The 23,268-nt window shown below is 34.3% G+C and overlaps 1 protein-coding gene across 1 annotated transcript in view; it reads right to left on the bottom strand.

Moving 5' to 3' along the window:
• Positions 1-66: 66 nt before the first annotated feature.
• The window catches only part of LOC106101744 (low-density lipoprotein receptor-related protein 2-like), an 88,325-nt gene continuing 65,123 nt past the window's right edge, over positions 67-23,268 (bottom strand). Inside the window, exons 12-31 of the mRNA XM_013281067.1 lie at positions 12,340-12,450; positions 12,007-12,117; positions 10,976-11,083; positions 10,523-10,636; positions 9,966-10,187; positions 8,858-8,977; positions 8,114-8,237; positions 7,840-7,946; positions 7,612-7,722; positions 5,733-5,999; positions 5,444-5,566; positions 4,912-4,971; positions 4,537-4,545; positions 3,115-3,248; positions 2,804-2,897; positions 1,768-1,902; positions 1,317-1,562; positions 930-1,126; positions 370-491; positions 67-118 (exon numbers count right to left, since the gene is read on the bottom strand). Of these exons, the coding sequence (XP_013136521.1) occupies positions 67-118; positions 370-491; positions 930-1,126; positions 1,317-1,562; positions 1,768-1,902; positions 2,804-2,897; positions 3,115-3,248; positions 4,537-4,545; positions 4,912-4,971; positions 5,444-5,566; positions 5,733-5,999; positions 7,612-7,722; positions 7,840-7,946; positions 8,114-8,237; positions 8,858-8,977; positions 9,966-10,187; positions 10,523-10,636; positions 10,976-11,083; positions 12,007-12,117; positions 12,340-12,450 (2,567 nt within the window). The remainder of the gene's footprint in view (positions 119-369; positions 492-929; positions 1,127-1,316; positions 1,563-1,767; positions 1,903-2,803; positions 2,898-3,114; positions 3,249-4,536; positions 4,546-4,911; positions 4,972-5,443; positions 5,567-5,732; positions 6,000-7,611; positions 7,723-7,839; positions 7,947-8,113; positions 8,238-8,857; positions 8,978-9,965; positions 10,188-10,522; positions 10,637-10,975; positions 11,084-12,006; positions 12,118-12,339; positions 12,451-23,268) is intronic.

The following is a 23,268-nucleotide window of genomic DNA, read 5'->3' on the forward strand; positions in this document are numbered from 1 at the left end:
GATCCCACCTAAAGGAGGTGACGATGCAGTCGAAAGGTGGTACGAGCTAGCTTAATAGGTAGCTGTTTACTCTCCTTTTGAAGGCCCCCACTTCATATTTGGACGTGAAAACTGATGCCTGCAACATGTTCCAATCCTTTGCAGTGCGCACAAGGAACGATGAATAGTAGACTGCCAGAGTTATATAACTCAGTGGTGTAGCAAGTGTTAATACTATTTTGTGTATTTGTATCAAATTTCGTTAAGTTTGAGGATTGTGTCATCTTTCGCAATTTTATTAAAATTTGTTATTTCTTTAATTCTTTATAGGAAAAAATAGATAGAAAACCCGAAGGATATTATCTAAAAAAATCTACGTATTTCACGTACCTATTGAAGTAACCAGTTGGACATACGTCGGTTTTGTTAACGTATACAATGGAATCAGGCACAGCGAAGGTTGTGCCACTTCTGTTAATAGCTTCACAAGAGTAAGCTCCGCTGTCTTCGGGCTGAAAAATGTCTAGCGTTATAATTGGTTCTAAAAGATACGCGCTTAAAGAATGACACTGAGAGAATGCTAATGCTGAAAAAACCAATGTTCGTTTGCACTACGAGTGACAATCGTAGTGCAGCGATCCCAATTTCGATTTAGTTGCTATTGGTTGAACTAGAAGCGCATGTAACAACAGCATTTTCTTGACCGTCCGCAAATGCAGCTGAAGCACGTGATCGGTCGAGGAAACTTATGCCAATCTTTCACACAAGTCCAGAATAGTATGGCAGATCAAAACACAGGTACAGTATTAATGTTGTTTAAAACAGTTTTAAAACAGTATTGCTACGTGTGCATTTAAATGATATCAGTTTTGCACTGTCTACTACCTTATTGTTAGGTTTTCGTTTGGAAAGGTGTTAAGGTTGCAAGTGAACATGTCTCAGAAATTTACCTGCATGTTATTACAGGTGAGTGTTCCGACGCCATCGATGCTAGTGGAGGTACACTTGGGAGGCACGTGGCCCCAGTTGAGTCGCCAGGAGATGAGCGGCATGGGCACGCCCACCGCCTCGCACACCAACACCAAGCTCTCTCCAGGGTTCAGTCTCACGTTCGCAGGCGCAGGGGGTCTCTTCACGTGCACCGGAGCTGATCAAATACGATTATTTTGTAGATATGTAACATGTCGAGGGATGACACTTTTTACATTTTTGTAGAATTTCTTTCTTTAGATTAATCTGGAAGGATATCTAACTATGGTCTTGATTTAAATGTTCAGAAAAGTATTGCGTCTTTTAGTATTAAGTATATCGCCTTTAATAAGGCATCAAGAACATACCACAGCCAATTTCGTCGGTGCCGTCTAGGCAGTCGACGTGACCATCGCAATGGTAAGACTTCGGTATACACTGCAGGTTTCCGCAAGAGAACTCAACAGCGGAGCACGCTTGACCGGGCTGAGGGTGACAATCGCGTTCGTCCGACCCATCGCCGCAATCGTCCTCGGAGTCACATAACCATGTCTTCAACACACACTTCCTGTTGTCGCATTCGTACTGGTTCGGTTCACACTGGCCGTTCAGATCTGGAATTGTTATTACAGTTAAAATAGTTAGTATAAAGGAATATTTTTATAGGATTGGTACCTACTGCAATAAGGTTGATATGAGATTTAAAAAAAGGACACAAGTAAAATGAGATCTTTCTAGCATTTACCATTAGTTGCGGAACATTGCAACGCTTGCTCATCTTCCATATTACAATACAAAAATGTGATAAAAATAACTTACTGCAGGAATCTTCGTCCGATTTATCATCGCAGTCGGGTTTTCCGTCACACAACACAGATTTCGGAATGCATTGACCGTTGCCGCAAGTAGCCTCAGAGAAATTGCACGGCTTGTAAGGTAATCTTGGTACTTGAGCTATAAGGTACATTTAAAAAAATATTAATTATTAGTGGTCGACTTAACTTAGGTTTTAAAAAGTTTCGGCCATAAATCGTTTTAATAGTTAAGGCCTTGACTTCGATTTCGGCCCCACCGAAATTGAAGTGTTTGTGAAGTCTCGTGCGTCGTACAGTAAACGGGATGTGTTGGTCTGCGAGGACTTGAGGGGCAACCTTCGTCACCGCAGACGAGGTGAAGTCAGGAAGGAAGATCAGTGGTATAGTAATACGCCACTCTCTCGATCCTCCGCGATTAAGTGCGGTGGCAGGGCTAATAATGGGACGCGGTTGGGCTGTGGGGGATTTTTTCACTCTACTACTCTGAAGCCGTTGAAGTTGGCGGCGGTGCCTAAGACCAGATCCGCAGTTGGCGACCGTTTTTCTAGCATCAATGGTCCTAAGGTGGCGGATTCGAGGGTACCCGTCACCTGTGAGTAAAGGTAAGTAAAGGGGCTGCGATTTGTTCGTAAGCGTTTCCGCAGCCCCGCAAAGATGCGTGTGACGAACTGTGAGGTTTTTAGTAAGAGTCCGGCAAAATCCGCTCTTGGCCCGCAAGAACGGATTTGCGTAGGCATTTTGCTCACATAAGTCAAAATGGCGGAGTGTTTTTAACCATATTTTGGAAAAAGAAATAGTGTATAAACATTCATTACAGCGTGTCAACTTTGGAGAAAAAGACGTTACATTTAAAGGAAATATTTAAATATTACTTTCTCTATTACTCTCGTCTGAGTAAGCAATAAGCCTTCCGATACGAAAGTCTAACAATACGGTGTCCTAGGTAAACTCAGTTTTTTCAAAGTGAAATAAAATAACTGTATCGGTTGAAATTCGAGTAATACAAAAGTAGTAAATAAATAATGTTTTCTTATACTCACGTGTGTTTTCAACTATCAAGGAGACTCGCGTTTCCGAGCCAGGATATCCCAAATATCTGGTTGCTTGACAAATATAGTTTCCACTGTCCTGTACCTGAATACATAAAAAAAATAATAATATAAAAATCCAGAATGTAATATATATCTGTTATTGTTTTATTTAAACGGTGACATACATTTATAACTACGTAGATCCATATATCTAAGCTTTCACATTTATAATGTTAACGATTTACTTGTCTTTATTTCACTTAGGGTCGTGTAAGTTATGGACTAAAAAATAGTGTTCTTTAACAGTATACAATGCTTACCGATACTTTGGTCATTTCCAAACGACCTTTGCGGTCAACAGAACCGGGTTTGAGAGGCCTACCGCCATCCTTGATCCAACGAACAGCAGCACGCAAGGGACCTTCATCTCGGCATTGGAAGACCACGTCCCCACCTATAGAAGATACCATTTTAAAATTTCTCTTCGAAAAGATATATGTAAAGTCCCTCGGATGCACCAGCATTCTATTACAAGAAAAATATAACCCACTAATTAATTATCTATCCAGGGCCGTCTTAAACCGCCGTACGGACACATCCAAGGCCAAGCGTTAACACTTACAGGGCGCCGGCTAAGGTACGTACCTACACTATTGGGGGCGACTGATTTTCGCAGCCAGCCTCCAATGTGGTTAAGACGGCCTTGTTTTTTAACCCAAATGTGCCATGAGAATTTACGTTTTTATTTAAACATATGACGTTTTCTTATATTCCATTATTAAATGCAATTGAAACGATGTGAATCTAAATGTTTAGTTGTATAATTTAAAATATCTGTGAAAAAATAATGCTACATAAAAATGATTGTGAGTATTTTTTTTAATATTTCGTAATAGTAAAAATATTAAATAACAATTTGGGTGTTTAATGAAATTATTAATAAAACATATTTATCATAAATAAAACCATTAAAACACGTTGAATTTAATACTTATTAATTTGAAACTGTTCGTTAATAATTTAACTATTAATAATAAATACCTTTCAGTTCTTTACAATAACCCAAAGTCATGCGATGAACGGTATATTATTAATTATGTGGTTTTATATCATACGATCTGTAACTGTTCTAATGATCGGCCGATTACTGAAACGAATCTTATAGTTTGTTCCATAAGCGCCATTTACAATCTAAAAGAAGTCATAATTGTAATGGAAGAGAAGCGTGGCCATGGCCATTATGGCGACATTGCATATTAAAATGTCATTTCAGATTATGAACTAAGGTTTTGACAATTCCATATGAGTTTCCATTGCCCACGTGTATAACACATATTGTCAAAAAACATGCAACTATAGCCAAGTGTATATCGACATTCGAAATTGGAACGTTTTATTTTCATTGTGTATCTACATGTAGACAAACAAGGATATTTATGCAAGTGAGAGGCGCTGCTAATGGTTGGTTCTGACAAACGATATATAAAATATAAATGTAAATAGAAAATAGCGTAAAAAAAACAGGACGACAGTTACGGTAGAGGGAGCCAGTGAGCTAACATAATTCAGCTTACCGGGTCAGATAACTTGTCGGTCTATATTTTATTAGAACAATTACAGATTAATAATAACTTATAGTATGACAGAAGATAAACAAAAAAATACGAGTATAGAAGATCGATGTTATATGAAATGTAAATCCAATTTAAATGCACCCAAATATTTTTTACACTCGAACTCACCAGTGAAGACTGAACCACCACCATGGAAGAAATAATTTTAATTAATAATCAAAAAAATAATAATAAAATATCTTATTTGATTTCTATTTTGTAGTATACCTAGAAATGTCCGCTGTCCTCCACCAAATACAAGATTAAAAAAATACATTGGTTTAAAAGATATTTCTGTTTCAATTAAAACAAAATGTCGCAAATAACGTTCTCATCGGTAAGAAAACCTTATTATATAATCTATATATTACACTCGAAAACAAGCAATCCTATTGCAGTCATACATTTTAGTAAAAAACCTAAATGTTTAAAGTAACTCGAGCGTCTCAAGTCTCAAGGACCAATTGTAACTTTTACCTTAAACATAAAACATAGATTACTTACCGTTTCGTACTGTTTGAGACGAGGGGTATGTCTTCAAATTCAAAGCGGTGTAATCTCGTCCTAGAAAGACAAATGATTTGGTTTATTAAATCCAGATAAAAACAAGTACAGTATCCACAAATTTATCATAATCGTTAGCAAACCGCCTCACCTGATTTTCCGAGATTAAATATTATTTTAAAATAAAAAATTTAATTTTATTGCACATTAAGCGATAAATGTTAGTAATCATATTGAAACTGGAATGCTTATTATTTAATAATAAATTAGATCGTTAAACATTTACTAGGAACTTTTTCTTCAATTACAATTAAAAGGAAACATTTTTTTTCAATATCCAATCTTCTATGCTTAGTAGATGATAGGTTTTATTCAAAAGAAGAGATATATTTCATGCTGTTAATAAAGAAATTGTTAATAATGTGTGTGTTTAATCGTATTAAGTCAATTTATCGCTTTTAATTAGTAGACTATTTAATCAGTTTATATGTGAATTTTAATTGAAGCATTGATATTTGTTGTTTGGTCTTACTGTCGGAGGGACAGTCTAGCTCGTCGCTGCTGTCGCGGGGACAGTCGATGCGACCGTCGCAACGTCGTCGCGATTCAATGCAAGGGCCATTTTCGCAGCGCCATTCATTCGAGGCGCACCCATCTATTCAAAATTTTGCACACCCATGATAAGCCAATTTGTAACTTAACGTAAACTCGGACTTAAAAAAAGTTTTAAGTCAACTAAACAACTCGACCTTACATCATTGAGTATTTTAACACAACAGTACTTAAAAACTAACTAAGAATTAAGAAAAAAAAAATAGTACCTGTATTAGGGAGGCCGCGTGGTCCGGTGGTTGTATACAAATTAGGTAGACGAGTGGATATATCGCGGATGGTGTCTTGTGTGGTTGGTGCGACTGTGGGTGTTGGGACTAAGACGATGGGGGGACGTGTGAAGGGGATGGGAGGCAACGTTGTAGAAACGCAGTCTTGCTCGTCGGATGTGTCCGTGCAGTCCAACAAACCGTCGCAGCGCGCTTGTATCGGAACACACTGGCCAGTTATGCATTGCCATTCGTTTTCTTTGCAAGCTAAAAATATAATATAACTATTAATAAGTATTCTAATATAATTAATTGATTTTTAAAATAAAGTACTCTTGCAAATAAAATTCAGATATGTTATACAGTCTGCTGTAAAAACGTGAATTCAACATAGAAGAAAACGTATTTGGTAACTAAAACCCATTCATATATAAATTTGTATAATATAATAATAATACTTAGAAACGAATAGTATGATTTAAAAGGTCCTGACAAATTATCAGAAAAATATTAATGCTTCTTTCGTGACTTAAATTCCCATTGTTTGAACTCTGAAGAAAATAACAAAATATTTAACTTAGTATTTAGACATCAAATCACCTTCTAATCATATTTCTTGCCAACATTATTAAACTGTTCTGAACACATGAGAAGTTTAGGTCACTAAATTTGTAAAATATGTAAGCTATATTTAGGAAATAAATAACAAAATAATCATCACACTGCACTAAAATGGCGCTGTTTCAAAAAAATCCTATTTAAAACTACCTAAAACGAATCATGCGAAATAACTAAATCTATTGCAATACTATTGGGTCTAAAAAAGCTAAAGAAAACGTTTCTAAATAATGAGAATCATTTTAATGATACGAAATGCTCACTAGTTATTAAAACTCTTATACTCAAATCACTACCAATCTCGTACCACACAACCATCAACTAACTTATAAAAAAAAACACTGATTAAAACGAGCAACCGAATCGATTAACGGAACGAGCTTATCGAGAAAAATAAACATGATTATGTTCGGGGATAATAAAGGGCATGGTTGAACACGCAAACATTACATTCAAGTGTTAAAAGGGTATATTGTACCAGAGTGGTAACATTTTTGCTCGTCGGAGAAGTCTGAGCAATCGTAAATATTGTCACATCGGCGTATGTGTGGTATGCATCGGCCGTCGTAACACGTGAATTCAGATTCATGGCACGGCGGCGACGCAAGGGTTGGCTGCTCCACCGCCCACGCTGTACATTAGCTACGTTTCAATACTCTATCGTAACAACTTACATTTATTTATATACTCCTTGATTTTAATTACTATTATTTAAACGAATATAAATACTGGTTATAATACAGTACGTTGATTTTCTATCCTATATACATTAATTGCATGTGTTGTAATGTGTAAAAGAAATAAGAAAGTGATCTAAATATGTGAATATATCGTGTTACAATTTTTAAGCAATTGAAAAATTATAAATCAAATTAATTTTAATCTATAATTTCAGTGTAAAGTGAAAATAGTTGTGCGTTAATTGGCGAAGCATCGTGAAGTGCAAGTTTTTTTTTTATTGTAAGCTTTCATTGTTTTTTTGGCAGTGTGAAGCGCATTTGTGCACTGTGCTTGACTTAACAATTTACATCTCATATACTAAAGTGTATACCTAATTTCTTTAACCACAAACAATCAATACATAGTAAAATATCGTAATATCCCGAATTTTTAGGACAGACATCAATCAGATATTTACACAAAAAAAATATTGTGATCATAAAACATATTCTGAATAATCGATATTCGTTAGAAAAGTTTCATCGAAGTATGATTTTTATTATGAAAAAGGAATTAAATCCAATAGTTTACTGAAACTTACGGCAGTTGTCTTCGTCGGAATTGTCAAAGCAGTCATAGTGTCCGTCGCACGAGAATTGGATGTCGATACAAGTACCGTCCTGGCAGCGGAACTGGTTGTCGTTGCACTCATCTGTACACAAAAGTTTCACATATTATATTAAAATTTTATTTAAATATTGAATTGAATACTAAAAATACACCCCAAAAATAAATGAAAGATACTGTATAATAAAGGGATAGTAGGTACCTGTTGATGGCAAGGTGTTATTGCAATTCTTCTCGTCGCTGGAGTCAGGACAGTCGTTGAGGCCGTTGCAACGGTGGATGATATTTATACATTCGCCGTTCGCACATCTACGACAAACCAACGATTTAGTATACGATAGATTCACACACTTAAGACGCAAGTTGAGACCAACGCACAGCAATATCAGACGCAATGCTATACAAACTCGCAAGTTAAATATCATTTAAAAATAAATAGACACAGCATTTAAGCACAGCTGAAGCCGTTGCGTTACCTGAAGTCTTCGAGGCTATCGCACGTTGGACACGAAAGTTCGTCAGACGCATCGCTACAATCCGGTACACCGTTGCAAATGAGATGATCCTCTAAGCACCGACCGTCGCACCCGTGGCTGCATTCTTAAAAGAAATACGAGTAAGTCGTCAATTTATACGGAATATTTAATTTGATAGATACTTACTACCAAATTTGTTAATTATATAGTATTTCTTGCAAGAAAGTAATTAGGAACATGAAAATACCAAAATCATTTGAACATGTTAATTTCGCAATATGTTTTATAAGTGCAGCGAGCGCATCATTTGTTTTATTTCAGTTTTCACAACAACCAATCGCATTGCTTTAAAACATTAAAAGAAAAAATTGATCTAAAATTACACATTTGAAAGTCTTATAGCGAAAGGACAAAATACAAAATAAAAAATGCGCAGCGCTATTACATAAGATTTACACTATTTTAATAATGTTCAATTATCGTAATAAGACAATTATCGTAAGTTCATACATACTGGTACAATAATTATACGACTTTTTCGCTTAAAGTTATACAAATTAAAACCAGTTTAATAAATAGATATCTAGATATGTTTGCAAATTATTTCAAAATAATTATGAAGATGAAGTTTTTGAAATGAAATACGAAATTATAATCAAAACGTATTATTGAAGTATTCAATCAAATTGTACACATATAGAATACCATAATAGATAATGTTACGAGGATGTGATTTGTATTTACCCGTGCATTCAAGTTCGTCTTCGCCGTTGTCGCACTCCTGTCTACCGTCGCAGCGGCGTGCGCACCCCGGTCTCGAGTCTACAGTACATGCGAAGCTGTCAGCCGGACAACTTGGTTCACCTGAACAACAGTATGAATATTAATTTTAAAGTAAAATCAAATTTGAATTCTAGTTATAAATCAATAGGTTCGGTGGGACGTGTTCTGATCTTTGATTTCATTACTTCTTCAGTGTAATCTACTGATTCACCTATTTCAACCAACTTATTAACAATTGTAGAAATCAGTGAGTTATTTAAGAAGTCTTAACATGTCGTATAAAATTCATAGAAGTCGCTGTCATAGTAAGATTATAAAGGAAAAGTTATCGTAAAATTTCAGAACTCCAAATTAAAAGAAGGTTAACCACAACTAACTACTAACCAAAACACAAAAACAAAAAATTAGGGATAAAGTCAACCACAAAAACATAAAGAAGTTGAAAACATGAAAATTCACGTAATTATGAAAAATACAAAATCAAAGAGAGGACGAAATAAATAATGTACGAAACCATAAAATGAAAAAAAAAACGAGTGATGTAATTCGAAATAAAGCAATAACAACCACAATGTTACTTCAAACCAAATAAAATGATTGCAACGGTTCCTTTATAAAATTAACAGAAAGCCTGTAAACTTTCTCGTTTAGAGAAAATTTCTCCCATCAGATCGCATCAAATATTGTGCAATGAAATCAAACAATTTCATTGATATTAGATTCATTTTCTTGTACAGCTACAGTACTCCAGTTTATTTATCCAATTTGATATTCTTATGATTACTCACACAATTGTTATAACTGAGGAAATGTATTCACATTCAAAATGCATTAGGTACCAATGTTAATCTCCAAATAAACAAGTTCATGCAAAGTATAGCTGCTACATAATGACTAATGGTTACAATACAAATTTTAAGGATGGCCAACATTAGGGATGTTATCTTTAAAGTACCTACGATTAGCAATACGGTAAATTAATTTACATTAATACCAAAGTACTACGATAGTTCAACAGAGAATTAAGAACCAAGAGATTGCTCCACACTTTCGAAGGCGCTTTACTCACCGCAGTTATATTCGTCTTCCCCATTTGGACAATCTTTCCGACCATTACATCGCAATGCGATATTAATACAAGTACCATCGCGACATTCAATCTCGTCCCTTTTGCAAGGGCAGTTTCTTTCGTCTGAACCATCGTTGCACTCCTTTGTTCCGTTGCACCAGGATTCAGCTTTCACGCACTGTCCGCTCGAGCATTTATATTCATAAGCCATGCATATTGTGCCTGCCATAATAATATATATTGCACAAACCGTAACCAAAATATTTACAAGTTAGGTTTTATGCAAAATGCAAAAATAATATTAGTAAAAAAAGTTTATCATATTCGTTGCCATTTTGATAACAATTGATTCATAAAATCATATTTATCCACTTTTAACGATAGATTTATTTTTTGTTGTTAATATTAAAATAACCAAATGAAGCTTTATATGCAGTTAAAGAAGTAATGGATAATAAGAGCTTTGTTGCTCAGCTTTACAACCAAATACAAATTAGACTTGCGATGTAAATAAAACGTGTTCGATAAAAATTTTGATGGAATTAAATAAATCAAACCATAAATGCAACCGCGTTCATCAGAACGATCCTGACAGTCATGCGTTCTGTCACAGTGTTTGGATGCAGGGATGCAGTATCCATTGTCACATTTGAAGTCGTCGACACCACATGCTGACCGGTAAAAGAAAATACTAAGTACACAACTTTTTATATAATAACAGGAAAAACTGAGTCATTGGAACGACTACAAAATACTTATGGTAATAGCAGAGAGACAGAAAACAGTGCAGAGAATTGAAACAGACTAATGCTTAACTTCTAAAAGCTGGCGATTGTGCAATGCTATACGAAGGAAGACGTATGAAGTCAATTGCAGATAAAAGTATAGAAACAAGAAATATGAAACGTAACGAGATTAACGTAAGAAGAAACAAAACTACAAAGGCGATTGAAAAGTAGAAAGAGATTTAAGAATCTGAACGGAAGGCTTCTGTGAATTGATAAACTTACGACAATTTTGTTCATCAGAATAGTCGCCCGGGTCGCAATCGTACTTGCGATTGCATCTCATACTCTGTGCTAAAATCTTCCCATTTCTGCATCTAAAGTATTCAATCGCTGGAAATATATGCAAAGCATTGTAATAACTGTTATGATTGTAATGGTTTACATGCTATGCTTTACCCATTTAATCGGTAATCGTTTATAATCGACATGTATTTCGTTAGCGTAATGTATCTTGAAATAAAATGCATTAATTTTAAGGCGTACTAGAGTTCATTTTATCTAGTATTTATTAAGAATTGTTTTAAAACGTGACAGAACATAAGCATCTTACCGAAGCAATTCCTTTCATCGGATCTATCAGTAGGACAGTCGACCCGGCCGTCGCAGCGTTTGTTGCGCTTGATACATGTCCCAAAATCACATTGCCAGAAATCCGGTCCGCATGCTTGTTATACGTAACAATTATTTGAAAATATACTTACTGTATGTACATTTAGACTTATTGTTTGATTTCATATTTGCTTAAAGCCCATGATATAAACGAAAACTAACAACTATTTTTAGGTAAAGACAAGAATATTAGGTTTTATTCAAAGGAATTATTAAAACACACATCACAATAACTACGAGTATATTTTGTCAACTATGACATGCTTCGAATGGTTGAGCTCCTCTTGTAAGCGTAAATTCTATCTGTAACTTAAGCTCTCAATAAAATCTCCTGGGTGTATATAAACACAACTTTAAGCTCATATAAAATCACGTGGAGAAATAAATATACATACGACAGTCGATTTCGTCGCTGCCATCTTTGACGCAGTCTCTGAAGCCATCGCACCGGAGTAGAATCGAAATGCAACTACCGTCTTTGCAGAGGAACCTTCCACTGCTGTGGCAAACATGCTCACCTGTCCAGCTGATTTTACGAGAGACTTACCGATCCAAATAGTAAAGCATGTGCAAAGACACATTTTAATGGCGTTAAAGCTTGTCTTATTGTCTTGCATGATTTTGAAAATAGTGATGATGCTTACCGCAATTATTTTCATCCGAGTTGTCGCTGCAATGCGCGACGCCGTCGCATCGCTTTCTGCTCTCGATACAGAAACCGTCCGATTGGCAGCGGAACTCCTCCGGCCGACATTCTATATGCCAATTACGTTTTTAATAAGCTTTGTATCAGATTAAAATGAAAACGAATAGGTAATATTAGATTTTTTCCAGTATAAGCAACTCAGTATACATATTTTTATAAATATTGACGCCACAGTTTATAAAACAAACGTGAAAAGCATGAGTTGCGCGTGCAAAGTGGCCTAATTAATTATTATAAATGTTTATGTCGATGTACCCTACAAAAAACTTACCGCAATTCTGTTCGTCATCTTGGTCTCTGCAATCAGCAACGCGATCACAAACCCTTGCACTTTCGATACATCGCCCATCATGACAACGGAAGTCATCAGCACCACATGTTTCTATAACAAAACAAATGCCAACATGAAACATGAACTATAATTAATTAACTAAATTACACAAGCTAAAACATAATATAATATAGCTGGAACGATAATATAAAAACACACGTAGATTTTTATATATACAACACATTTTATATATGATATATAAATACAGAATATTCTCGTTACCATTCCGGTGTATTGCTTATCACTTAGTTAACTTCTTAACAGCGACATCTGTGTTTTGGACGAATAAATGTAAACACGTTTTAACGATAGAAGAGGTAAAAATTTTACATATGCAACCGCTAGAGGGTGCTGTACTTATATTTCACTGTTTTCTCCGAATTCGTCAAAATAAATATGAAATAGGCAGTAGTTACTTTGTTAGTGAACCTATAATCCAAGTAACTAAAATGAGCCAGGCAACACAATGAATTTTGACCACATTCGACCATATCACTATTAGACTAGATGTCTAAGGAGGTGGAGATAAAATATTATCTCTTGCTAACCTTATACTGTTAGTGTACAAAATCTCAAAGGTTTAATTTTTATTTATATTATATCTTATATAAATTTACGCATTAATTGAGACAGTTGTAATGCTCCTGGATTTGTATAATTAATAATAAAGAACGTGTGAATATAAACTCTGATAGCAGATAACATCAATGCTATATTTTGAAGATGCGAACTATGATAATTCGACGCTACACCGGGATCACGTAAAACACATTCAAACAAGTTCTCGTTATCCGACAATAAAGGAGAAGAAAAAAAGTGGCTTTTCACGCCGATTTTCCTAACACTTTATCCTGGGCATAAACATTTTCTGAAACACCTTCGCAATATTTAAAATTCAGGTGTCGCGGAGTCTACGTGATATACTTATCGTGGTTATACTAAATAGGTAAACGTTAAGTTTCAGAGTGCGAGCATACAGTACAGCAGAAACTTTGAGATAATCTTTTTCACCGTAAAAAAGTTTTTCAGTTATCGATTCAATATTTTTAGTTTTGCGTCACAAATTTATCGGTTTCTTTTACTCTGTCGTTTCGGCCTAGGCAGGACTTAACCTGACTTTTAATGTGTTTAAAATAGAACAAAATCAAACAGTTTACATTTTAGTTACATCTAGAATTGCGAACGAAGGCGAGAAGATTGATGTGATTTATTTAAGTAAATGCCGTCAGCATCGGTTTATAATTTACATCGTGGGTGTTATCATGGTCGACAAGTGACTTATATTATTACGTACATTACTACTAAGATCTTTAAAAATGTGTAATTCATTCGCCTTTTGTTTAATACTGTTTTTTCTGATTTATTAACCAAGGTATTTCTGTAATTCTTAAACTGGTCGGTATAAACACACGTCTATATCAGTTGTGGCAAGTTGTGTAGATTTAGTTTTTAATAAACTTACTACGAAGGCACTTTTATTTTTCCCAGTAGTCTACAGTATTCCAAAAAATTAGGGATTAAATTCATTTAAGTATTTATAAGAAAAGAAGTTCATTGAAAATTACTGCGGTATATACCGTAGCGCTCTTCAACTAACCCTCAAATAGGGGAACATACATACATAAAATAAGAAAAAGAAAGTACATATTACACTTAGTAACAATTAGAAAACTTAAAGTAAATCAAAGAAAAAAAAAACGGTTTTAGATTTTATGATTCTCTACTCACTACTCTCGTTATTACAAGGACCTCATCGACGCATTCGACAAAACTAGTTACATTCCATATCAGATGTTTATGAAACGAATTGTTTCCGGGAAAGACTTACACATTAAAAACTTAATTCCACATTTAAAATTGAACTTTAACTTAAAATTAAAGTGTTAGCTAGCGAAAAATCTCGTCAGCAGATAGACTGTCTAGGTCACATTTGCGATTATTTCGGGACGTTCATTAATGAGTTCAGGTATAGGAAACTATAAATAGCCTTATTATTAAATGAAGTATGAAGGTAATTTGCAATTTATATCACGAAATTATACAAATGTACATTTACTTTACAGAACTTTAGATTACTGTATTGCTTTGAATTCTGACCTCCTGCTGCCTTGGCTTAAATGATTTTGAATAGTAAGTTGTTATTCCGAGAGTGTTACAGCCTTTACAACTATAGTACAGTTGTCATTATACTGATAATATTATTCCTTGATTTGATAAAGAAATAATATCATAATTTATATATCTTAATATTTGAATAGCTACTTTTTACTTAAAAGAGTTACATCAGCGAAGCTTCTTTCGCGGCCCGAACTCCGAAAGCTTTTAATAAACATTGTTATATGACGAGAATACGCTAGCCTACAAAATCTAATTTATACGCGTTCTTCCACATAAATTCGACGTGCATTTTTGTCGAATCCTATACAAGACTGCATATTTTGTAATTATTCGAAAAGATCTATGATTATTGAGTATGCATGCAAATTTCTATAGTTTTACTTCGACGTCCTACGTAGCGATTTATTTTTTAAATATTCATAAGCACAATACCTACATATATCAATGAAATACCAACATTGAGAGATAATCATTACTAAGTTTTAACCACAAAATAATACTTAAACATTTTATAGACGTAACGTAATAAACATTTAAAAAATTAGAATAAAGAAAATAGCATCAAGAGATTGATACGAATGTTAAAAGTCTGTTGCCACGTCATGTAATATAGACAAAATAAGGTTGGTAAATAAATTAAGCTTGGTAATAAGTTGGCTGCACCAGGTACAGGGTGGCCCTTATTACCGAATTGTCCCCGCTACTTCGTGACATGACCACTGCTAAGTTGCGAAGCACTTCCAGTTAACTGGGACAGTCAGCCCGAAGTTACCACGATTGATTATTTCTTTACTACCAATTGCGCCTTTTAATTATAGAAAACTAGTGTGGATTTTAAAATAGAAAGTAGTCTATGAGTTCTTCATGACTATCATCTACATCTATGGCTTAAAAATGTTAAAAAATTAAATATTTTACACTTTTAATAAAAACTTTTTGCTTGTGCTTTATGTTCATATAAAGTATGAACGAATTATGAAGATTGATTTTGCGTGTTACGTTTTTTGTAGTCGTTAAAATATGTCTAGTTGGAAAAAAACGTATTTAAGAATAGCATAAAAAGACTTTTCAGGGTACTATTTGAACCACAGACACGCGATACTTTTTGTCATAGCTATGATAAGTTTCGTTGAACTTTTCAACTTCGTTGGAGGACTGGGGCAAACATCTTTTTAACTTTATGTAAAATGAAATATATACATTTACTTTTTCGACTTTTTCTTGATTGTAAGATATAAAACCTTATAACAATCAAGGAAAAAAAAGTATTTTTCACGAGAATAGCTGGTTTGTCGAATTATCCGCTAAAGTATTGGATTGCATTCAGCCTTATCTAGAAATATATGATGGTCTCGTAATTATTTCGTGCGTCCTCTGTTATTATTTTGTACAGAAATGTCTAAATTACAAATGACATAAGCATACTCTTTGTATTACTGTGCTCGACTCTAAGAAGTTGCTTTGTATTTTTTCTACATATTAGTATTCCGGCCGCAAAATCGCTGTCACCTGTATGAGCAATGTGCAGCCAGATCTCAAGCCTGCGTTGATTTACAGCACGTTTTGCATATTAGCGATCCGAATGCCGTGGCATTCCTTGATACAACACATTTAATTTATCTATCATTTTTACTAGTTTAGCTATTTAGTCAAAATTCATATGTAACACTTAAAACGCTAAATAAAAAGAAACTGTAACTAAAATGTAATAAAAATGTAAGGGTCGCCAAACACGGACCTATTAAAGCTGTTGGCATTTTGACGTTTTCCATACACAGGTCGCAGTTTGTAGTTAGGGTTCTAAAAAGTCCGCGTATAGGGGCCCTCACTCGCATCGAAATTAATAACTTGCGAATTAACAAAATGTAACATTAATTAAATGTTAAAAATACATTGGTGAATATTATTTTTGGATGGCCAATAGGTGTATTAAGAAATTAATTTTAATTTTATCTAAAAAGAAAAACACATTCCTTTATATTTATTAAATCTATAAGTAAAGATGTAGATTTATTTTTTGCTTAAGTTCATTCGAACCTATAATTAAGTTCTCAAATGAATAGCGCAGTTCAAAATCCGGTTGTGCATTGTATGGCTCACAATTGACTACATACTTCTTACGTACTCCGAAGTCGCATCGACGCAGCGAGCTCTCATTGTTTGGTGGACAACAAAAAATATCACTTGAATTATAATCATCCTATGGGTAAACGACCTGTGTAACAACTAGTCAAATACCAGCGCTCTATTTAAATTTTTATAAAATACAACACGTCAAAGAGACGGGGTCTTAATAAATCCGTTGGGGACCGCGATATTTGTATATCGTTTGTGGAGACAGCCTAACAATGGCGATTGATTTAATATGCAAAACAACCCCTTATTAAACTCAGATTCGAAAACAGATATGAAAAAGTTATCTATACTATTATAATAAACCATAAACACAGACTACATTGTGTCGTAAGATGTCAGCAATCATAGTATATTTTTGAATAATTATTTCTTTAATAAAAAGCCCTACACTTACATCACGGTTTCGGCTATATAATTTCACTTTAACTACTACCCCCTAGGTAAGTAAATTGGATAAAAACCATATAAGCTGCCAACATCAAGGAAGTATGATTGCCATAGTTTGTCGTCATGTCATGTCATTTTGACATTTGCAATTGATAGTTTGACAAATGTGGAGGGCAGTAGTCTCCTTCTGCGAATCAACGATGTCTCAGAAAGAAGCTGCTGAGCGGTCGCGGGAAAGATCCGATCCCAATAGGCGACGACGCCATCGTGGGGCTGCGCCGCCTGCCGGCCCGCTCAATAATGATGGTCCCCCTCCTTAGGGGTCTATTTCTGGTTGCAAGTTAATTATATGGGACCCTGGGCAACCCGGAGAAGGGAAATAAAAAAATTCACGCTTAAGGGGACATGGTTGTGTTTCACACGGAGATCCCATTCCCCCCTTTTCTTGCGATGTTGGCGACGACCGTGGGGTTTTAGTCGGTGCGAGTCCGACATATTCCGACTCTCGGTCCCAATGAGTCGGAACATGCGTAGGCATTTCCCCACGTAAAAAAAAAAGTATATACCTATGACTATTTTATTAAATATCACGGGGAAAAAGTCTCAAACAACAGCTAGTGATTTTATAATCTCACAAATAGTGTTTTCTTTTTAAAATAAATGTTATAGCTACTTTTTAATTATATGCATATTACACTGACAAGACTATCCAAAAAAAAGTTTAGTAAAAACATTTATATTATGGTTCTTAAGTATTTAGTTATAAGCTCTAAGTTACATTAATTTTTAACCATAATCTCGCAGTAGCTGAAGCCCTCTGTCATGTTAATAACATCTGCGATGACGGTGGTTAATCTTTCGTGAACCAGAGGGTCGTTTGCTAAAAATTAGAGGCTCCAGAAATGCATACATTTCCATCATAATATCAGCATTAGCTTTATCGTTGGTGACGCTATCTTTTTCTAATGCCTTACATAAGACAGTGATGTATTCACTATTAACTGAAACATTATATTTTTGTTGATATTTAAAATTAAACACTGCCTTTCATGGAATTTTTTAGTTTGGACATCTGGTGAAATTGATGGCGAGGGCATACTCGTATATTTTGTACAATTTCTTTATGTGTTCTCAGCAAGAAATTTTAATTTCTGCATATAAAATTTGAATTCTAAAGACCAAAAATATCTTTCATGTTGGTTACTTTAGGGGCAAAAGTGTTTAAAGCAAAAGACCCAAGAAAGTCAAGGTAATAATATTAAATACGCCTTTTTTTTTCTCTAACTATGTTATAGTGTTTTTTTATTTTTACCTAACTTGATAGAAACGATCGCTATCGATTCACATTATTGGGTGTGTAGAGGCGAGGCTCAAGTGCGTTACCTCTTGTCGGGGGATTTATTGAAAAATCAGCCGTTTCGTAGTAAATATTGAGTGTGTCACAAAGGGCCGATGAATATTTAAAAGCTTCGTCTTATCAGATCAAATACCTCGTGACCGAGTAGCGACACGCTGCTAAATAAGAAACACTTACGTTCACTTTACCGCCTTCATATAAGAACTCTTCAGATGCTAATAAATTACCGAAGCGCATGTACTTAATTTAAAAACAAAAACTAGAAATTCAAATCAATAAGCCCGACCAACGTATAAGGGCCAGCATACAAACTGCTTGAAGTTAAAAAAGGATGTTTCCATAGTTCGGAAGCAGTTTATGTTCGCTGTACACGAACCGCAGTTTGTTCCAAACTGTCTTACGTTATAATAACTTCGATTTTAAATTAAAAATCCAGATATCCAACTATCAGTATATCAACTGTTTTTGTAGGGATAACGATATTGAACTATTCAGTTCTATAAAAAACTAGCCTTCGCCCGCGAGTTCGTCCGCGTGGAATTAAAAACACAATTGAATAGCTTTTGTATTTTTCCAGACTGCTCTACATCTAAGACAAATTTAATCGAAATCAGTACAGTCGTTTATTCTAAAAACTCTAAAAAACAAACAACCATCAATCCAAACATTACATTTATGACATAAGTAAGAAGTAAGATATACATATGTGTAGGTAAATCGATAGAGTTGCTGCTTGTTGACTAGAATTTCACGTAAGCTTGTTTACTGTCCGCTTGCGTTTATCATATATCAAGAAAGGCAAAATGTTAATTCAAGTGAATAGATTTCAAACGTATTTAATTTATGCTTAGATCGAATATGATAATGTACGGATAAAAATAGCGTGATGATCACAGTCTGTATCTCAAATGAGACGACGATAAACTGTGCTAAAACATGATTGCTCGAAATAAAAAAAAACAATAGCTCTGTTATAGACAAATTTACGAGTGTCGGTCGTAAGTGAGCCCGGTCGTGGCCAGCTCGCTACAGAAGATGCAATTACAATGTTTTGTGGCGAGATTGGTCCGACTCTGTCTGATTATGCTCCGCCTCTAAGCGCCATAGAGTTACAATTTAATAGAATAGTCTAACATTTTAATACACACTATTCATACCAAATTATTTGCATCTTATCGTTATGACATTGTAATATAACTACCGAAATACTGAAAGACAGGGAGAGATTTAAGTTTTCTTTTAGCTACCAGATGCTTATAATTTATATGTTGAGGTAAATTTGAAGCCACTGTTAATGTAGGTATACATTTATTCAGTCTATTAGGGAATTTAAGTCCTCATGCCAGCAGGATTTAGTTAAGAATTATTTGAAAATAATTGCCATGTCTAAAAGTATTAAAGCTACGCAAATTTATATAAATCGACAGGACAATAATATGATTAAAACCGCCTTTGCGGGACGATTTTGGGAGTACAAAAAATTAACGCTAAGTAATTACATTAGTTTAGAATATTATTATACCTTTTGCATTCAATTACCTTTTGTATTTACTTCCTAATGAATTAATAATTACATAACAATCGCTTAATGGTACAATGAAATGTTAAATGATCCTAATGTCACATATACATATGAATTTGATAACATTACGTAGAACATGAGATAAAAGCTAACTCCGTCAGAGCTTCGATAAAATGAAAGTTTTGATGCACAGGCGACGGAAACAGTTGATTTAAGTTCTCACGACGAACATAATGCCACTGTGTGAATCGAGCAAAAAGCACAAGCACAAAAAATCATCTGGCGAATGATCGAATGGTTGGTACAAATGTGTATCTCTGTACAGTCGGAAGATTAATGAAATAAATCTTTACACTTTAATTTTTCACGCTTTACTTTTATTAAAAGACAAAACAGATGAGTCGCAGATTAAAAGATGATGGTCTTAAAATATTTTATTTAGACAACAGCAAATAGTGTAGGCTTTCCTCTCATCTGGTTATGTTCAGAAATTTTACGAGACGTTAGGCTCGGAATCCTTATTTTCACATTTAGTTTTATAAACTACTAGCTGTTGCTCGCGACTTCGTCCGCGTGAAATTAAAAAATTATAAAAATGTGTACTTTGTTACGCACTGATAACTTTTGAATGGTGAAAGCATTTTTTAAATCGGTCGAGAAGTTTTTGAGTTATTTCAATACGTACAAAAATCCAGAAATACAATTGTTTCTCTTTATACTACTAGTACAAATAAACCATGACGCTTTACCTCTACAGGAAAAGCAATTGTTATAATTTGTCATTACGTTCATTGCAGGGGTTATTGTGTGCATGACGGATTTCATAACGATAAGTAGTCGATGTTTAAGATTGGATTTTACAGGTATCGCCACCACCTTTTGCGTTCCTAACTTTACGAAAAAGAAAGAACTTTTAATGCGGCTTACGAGTTATGAATTTTGCGATACCCGAGTAAAATTGATAGCAGTTGCGCTCAACTAAGTGGATATGCATTTAAGGCACTTATATCCAATTCAAAGTTTACCAAAGCAAACGCTAAAACGATAGACGACGTGGGCGAGTACAAATTTCACTTGTACAGTATATTTCGAGTTTCATGTCAACAAGTTCGTTCATAAGGCGAACGTGTGGGTGCTTAAGCGGATTTCAAAATTCCAGAAATTAATGTTCACATTTCACGTAATTGCTTGTATCAACAGAAGTACTTATAAAAAATGTATTTGTATTTGGGAACCACCGTGGATTCCAATATCAATTGTCTTGCTAGACTTAAAAGAAGATACACACCAGCGACATAAAAAGATGAAATAACAAAAAATAAAGTTTAAAATCTAAATGGTACTTACGTCGGAACTGCGCTTGAATGTGTCCCGCACATTGTATGGTGATGAGGAGACACAGTACCGTCCTCGTCTCCATGGTAGCAATCACTTGAGTTCACTAAAGAATTGCATCTATGTCGTTCGAACTACCGGCTACGAGTCGACAGCTGTTTGATAATACCAAATTGTAATACTCTTCTATTGTGTTAGTCAATTACGTTCTCCACACAGCTGTTTTAAAAATAAATTGCGCCCACGAAACAAGTTTGAATGTATCCTTATCTATTATATTTTAAAGAAAATAAGGGTTTAAAAAATATTCATTTAAAGTCTTGTTTAATCTGTTGAAAGAAATTTTGCATACATTTTTTTACGTAATAATTGGAAGTAAACATTTTACTTCATACTTTTTATTTATTTCCAACAGTAACGGTTGGATGTTTTACACGGTATAGCAATTAGTATTATTATTATCTTTTATTGTTTTAACTAAAATTGTCACACAATATTACGTGGTATATTAAATTGCGCCACGACAGCGACAGCATAAGTGCGGCACACCTTAGACTAAACTATCAAACAATGGTTTAGTCGTGCTATGATTCCTATTAGAATAGATGTATGTGCGCACACTACACGATTTTAAATTGTGCAACTCTACAGTTGATTTTTTTAATCATAAGTAACACAGCGCTTGACCACGATTCCACCTAAGTTAAGTGAAGTCGCGGTCGAAGGAATTGGATGCGAAACAATCGACAATCGCACAACAATTGTGCGATTGTCTATTTTAGCTCATATTTCATAACACAAGTCTCAAATAGATAGCAAAAACATTTTCGTTAATGTTTTCAAATAATTCTTTAATATGTTATTCTTATTTAACATGTTTGTAAATACATAACTTATGAAGTACAAAGTGTTAGTTTCTTGAAACAGTTTTCCTTTGTTGCCTCGTCGTCGCTAAACTTGAATACGTCTCTTAAACTATATTATGTTCGTATGTTTTTCTTACAAATGAGTATTCTGCTCTTAAATACTTTACTTGAATACCACGAATACCTAAACAATGTTTTTCGTGTGGATTTTTTACTTTACTCGTTAAATTCTTTGACTGTACATATAAAGGAATCTAGTTGTGATGTCTAAATTGGCTAAGTTTTTGTTAAACAATTCATTAAAACTTTATCGTTCATTCGTTTACTAATTTTAGTAATCTCGTGATACAAATGAACTATTTTAATAAATCTGCTCATGTTACTTTTCCAACTATGAGGCAAGCGTGTTTTAAATAAAGATATGAGATAATTGTAACATACGCCTGGTACTAAAAGTATTTTATTTTCGATCGGGAGCCCTTGAAATCGCCAACATCTGGTTTTTATTGAGAACGCCTGGATGTCAGTCAATGTACCATGCTAACCTATCACCGGACATTAGTTTAAAATACAAAAATAACATTCGTCATTCATATTCACTGTCGAATAATTGTATTAAGATATATTTATCAGCAACGAAATACATCGTTTTCCCGAAAACTAGAATTTTTATTTTGATTTTACAAACAGACACTCCAATTTTATTATATGTATATTTATGTTTTTGAACAAAATGTAACGCTACTAGTGGAATTAACTGCAACTAGCGATTCGACTTGGGAATTAACTCAATGGCCATCGAAGTCGAAGTAGAGTACCATTATTAATGTCAGAAGTGATTGTTTGATGATGAAATTATTATTATTGTACAATATTAAATCCTGATAACTAAAGAAAATATCAAATGTACTTGACAGCTAACAAAACACTGAAAAATATACTAAAGAGTAAAAGTCCATCTGTTATTTAATCTATATAGTTTAAACACAGAGAAACATCAATGGCATGACTAGTGTACAGTAATGTTCTATTGATCCTTATCTACGAACACAACTAAATGTCTAGTCTATCATGAATATCACGTCGTTTCAGACTTTACATTTTAATTACCTGTCTATCACATTTATGAAGCTACATTTGAATTCATT

This window comes from Papilio polytes, unplaced genomic scaffold (genome assembly GCF_000836215.1).
Source record: "Papilio polytes unplaced genomic scaffold, Ppol_1.0 DF823957.1, whole genome shotgun sequence".
NCBI classification, from domain to species: Eukaryota; Metazoa; Arthropoda; class Insecta; order Lepidoptera; family Papilionidae; genus Papilio; species Papilio polytes.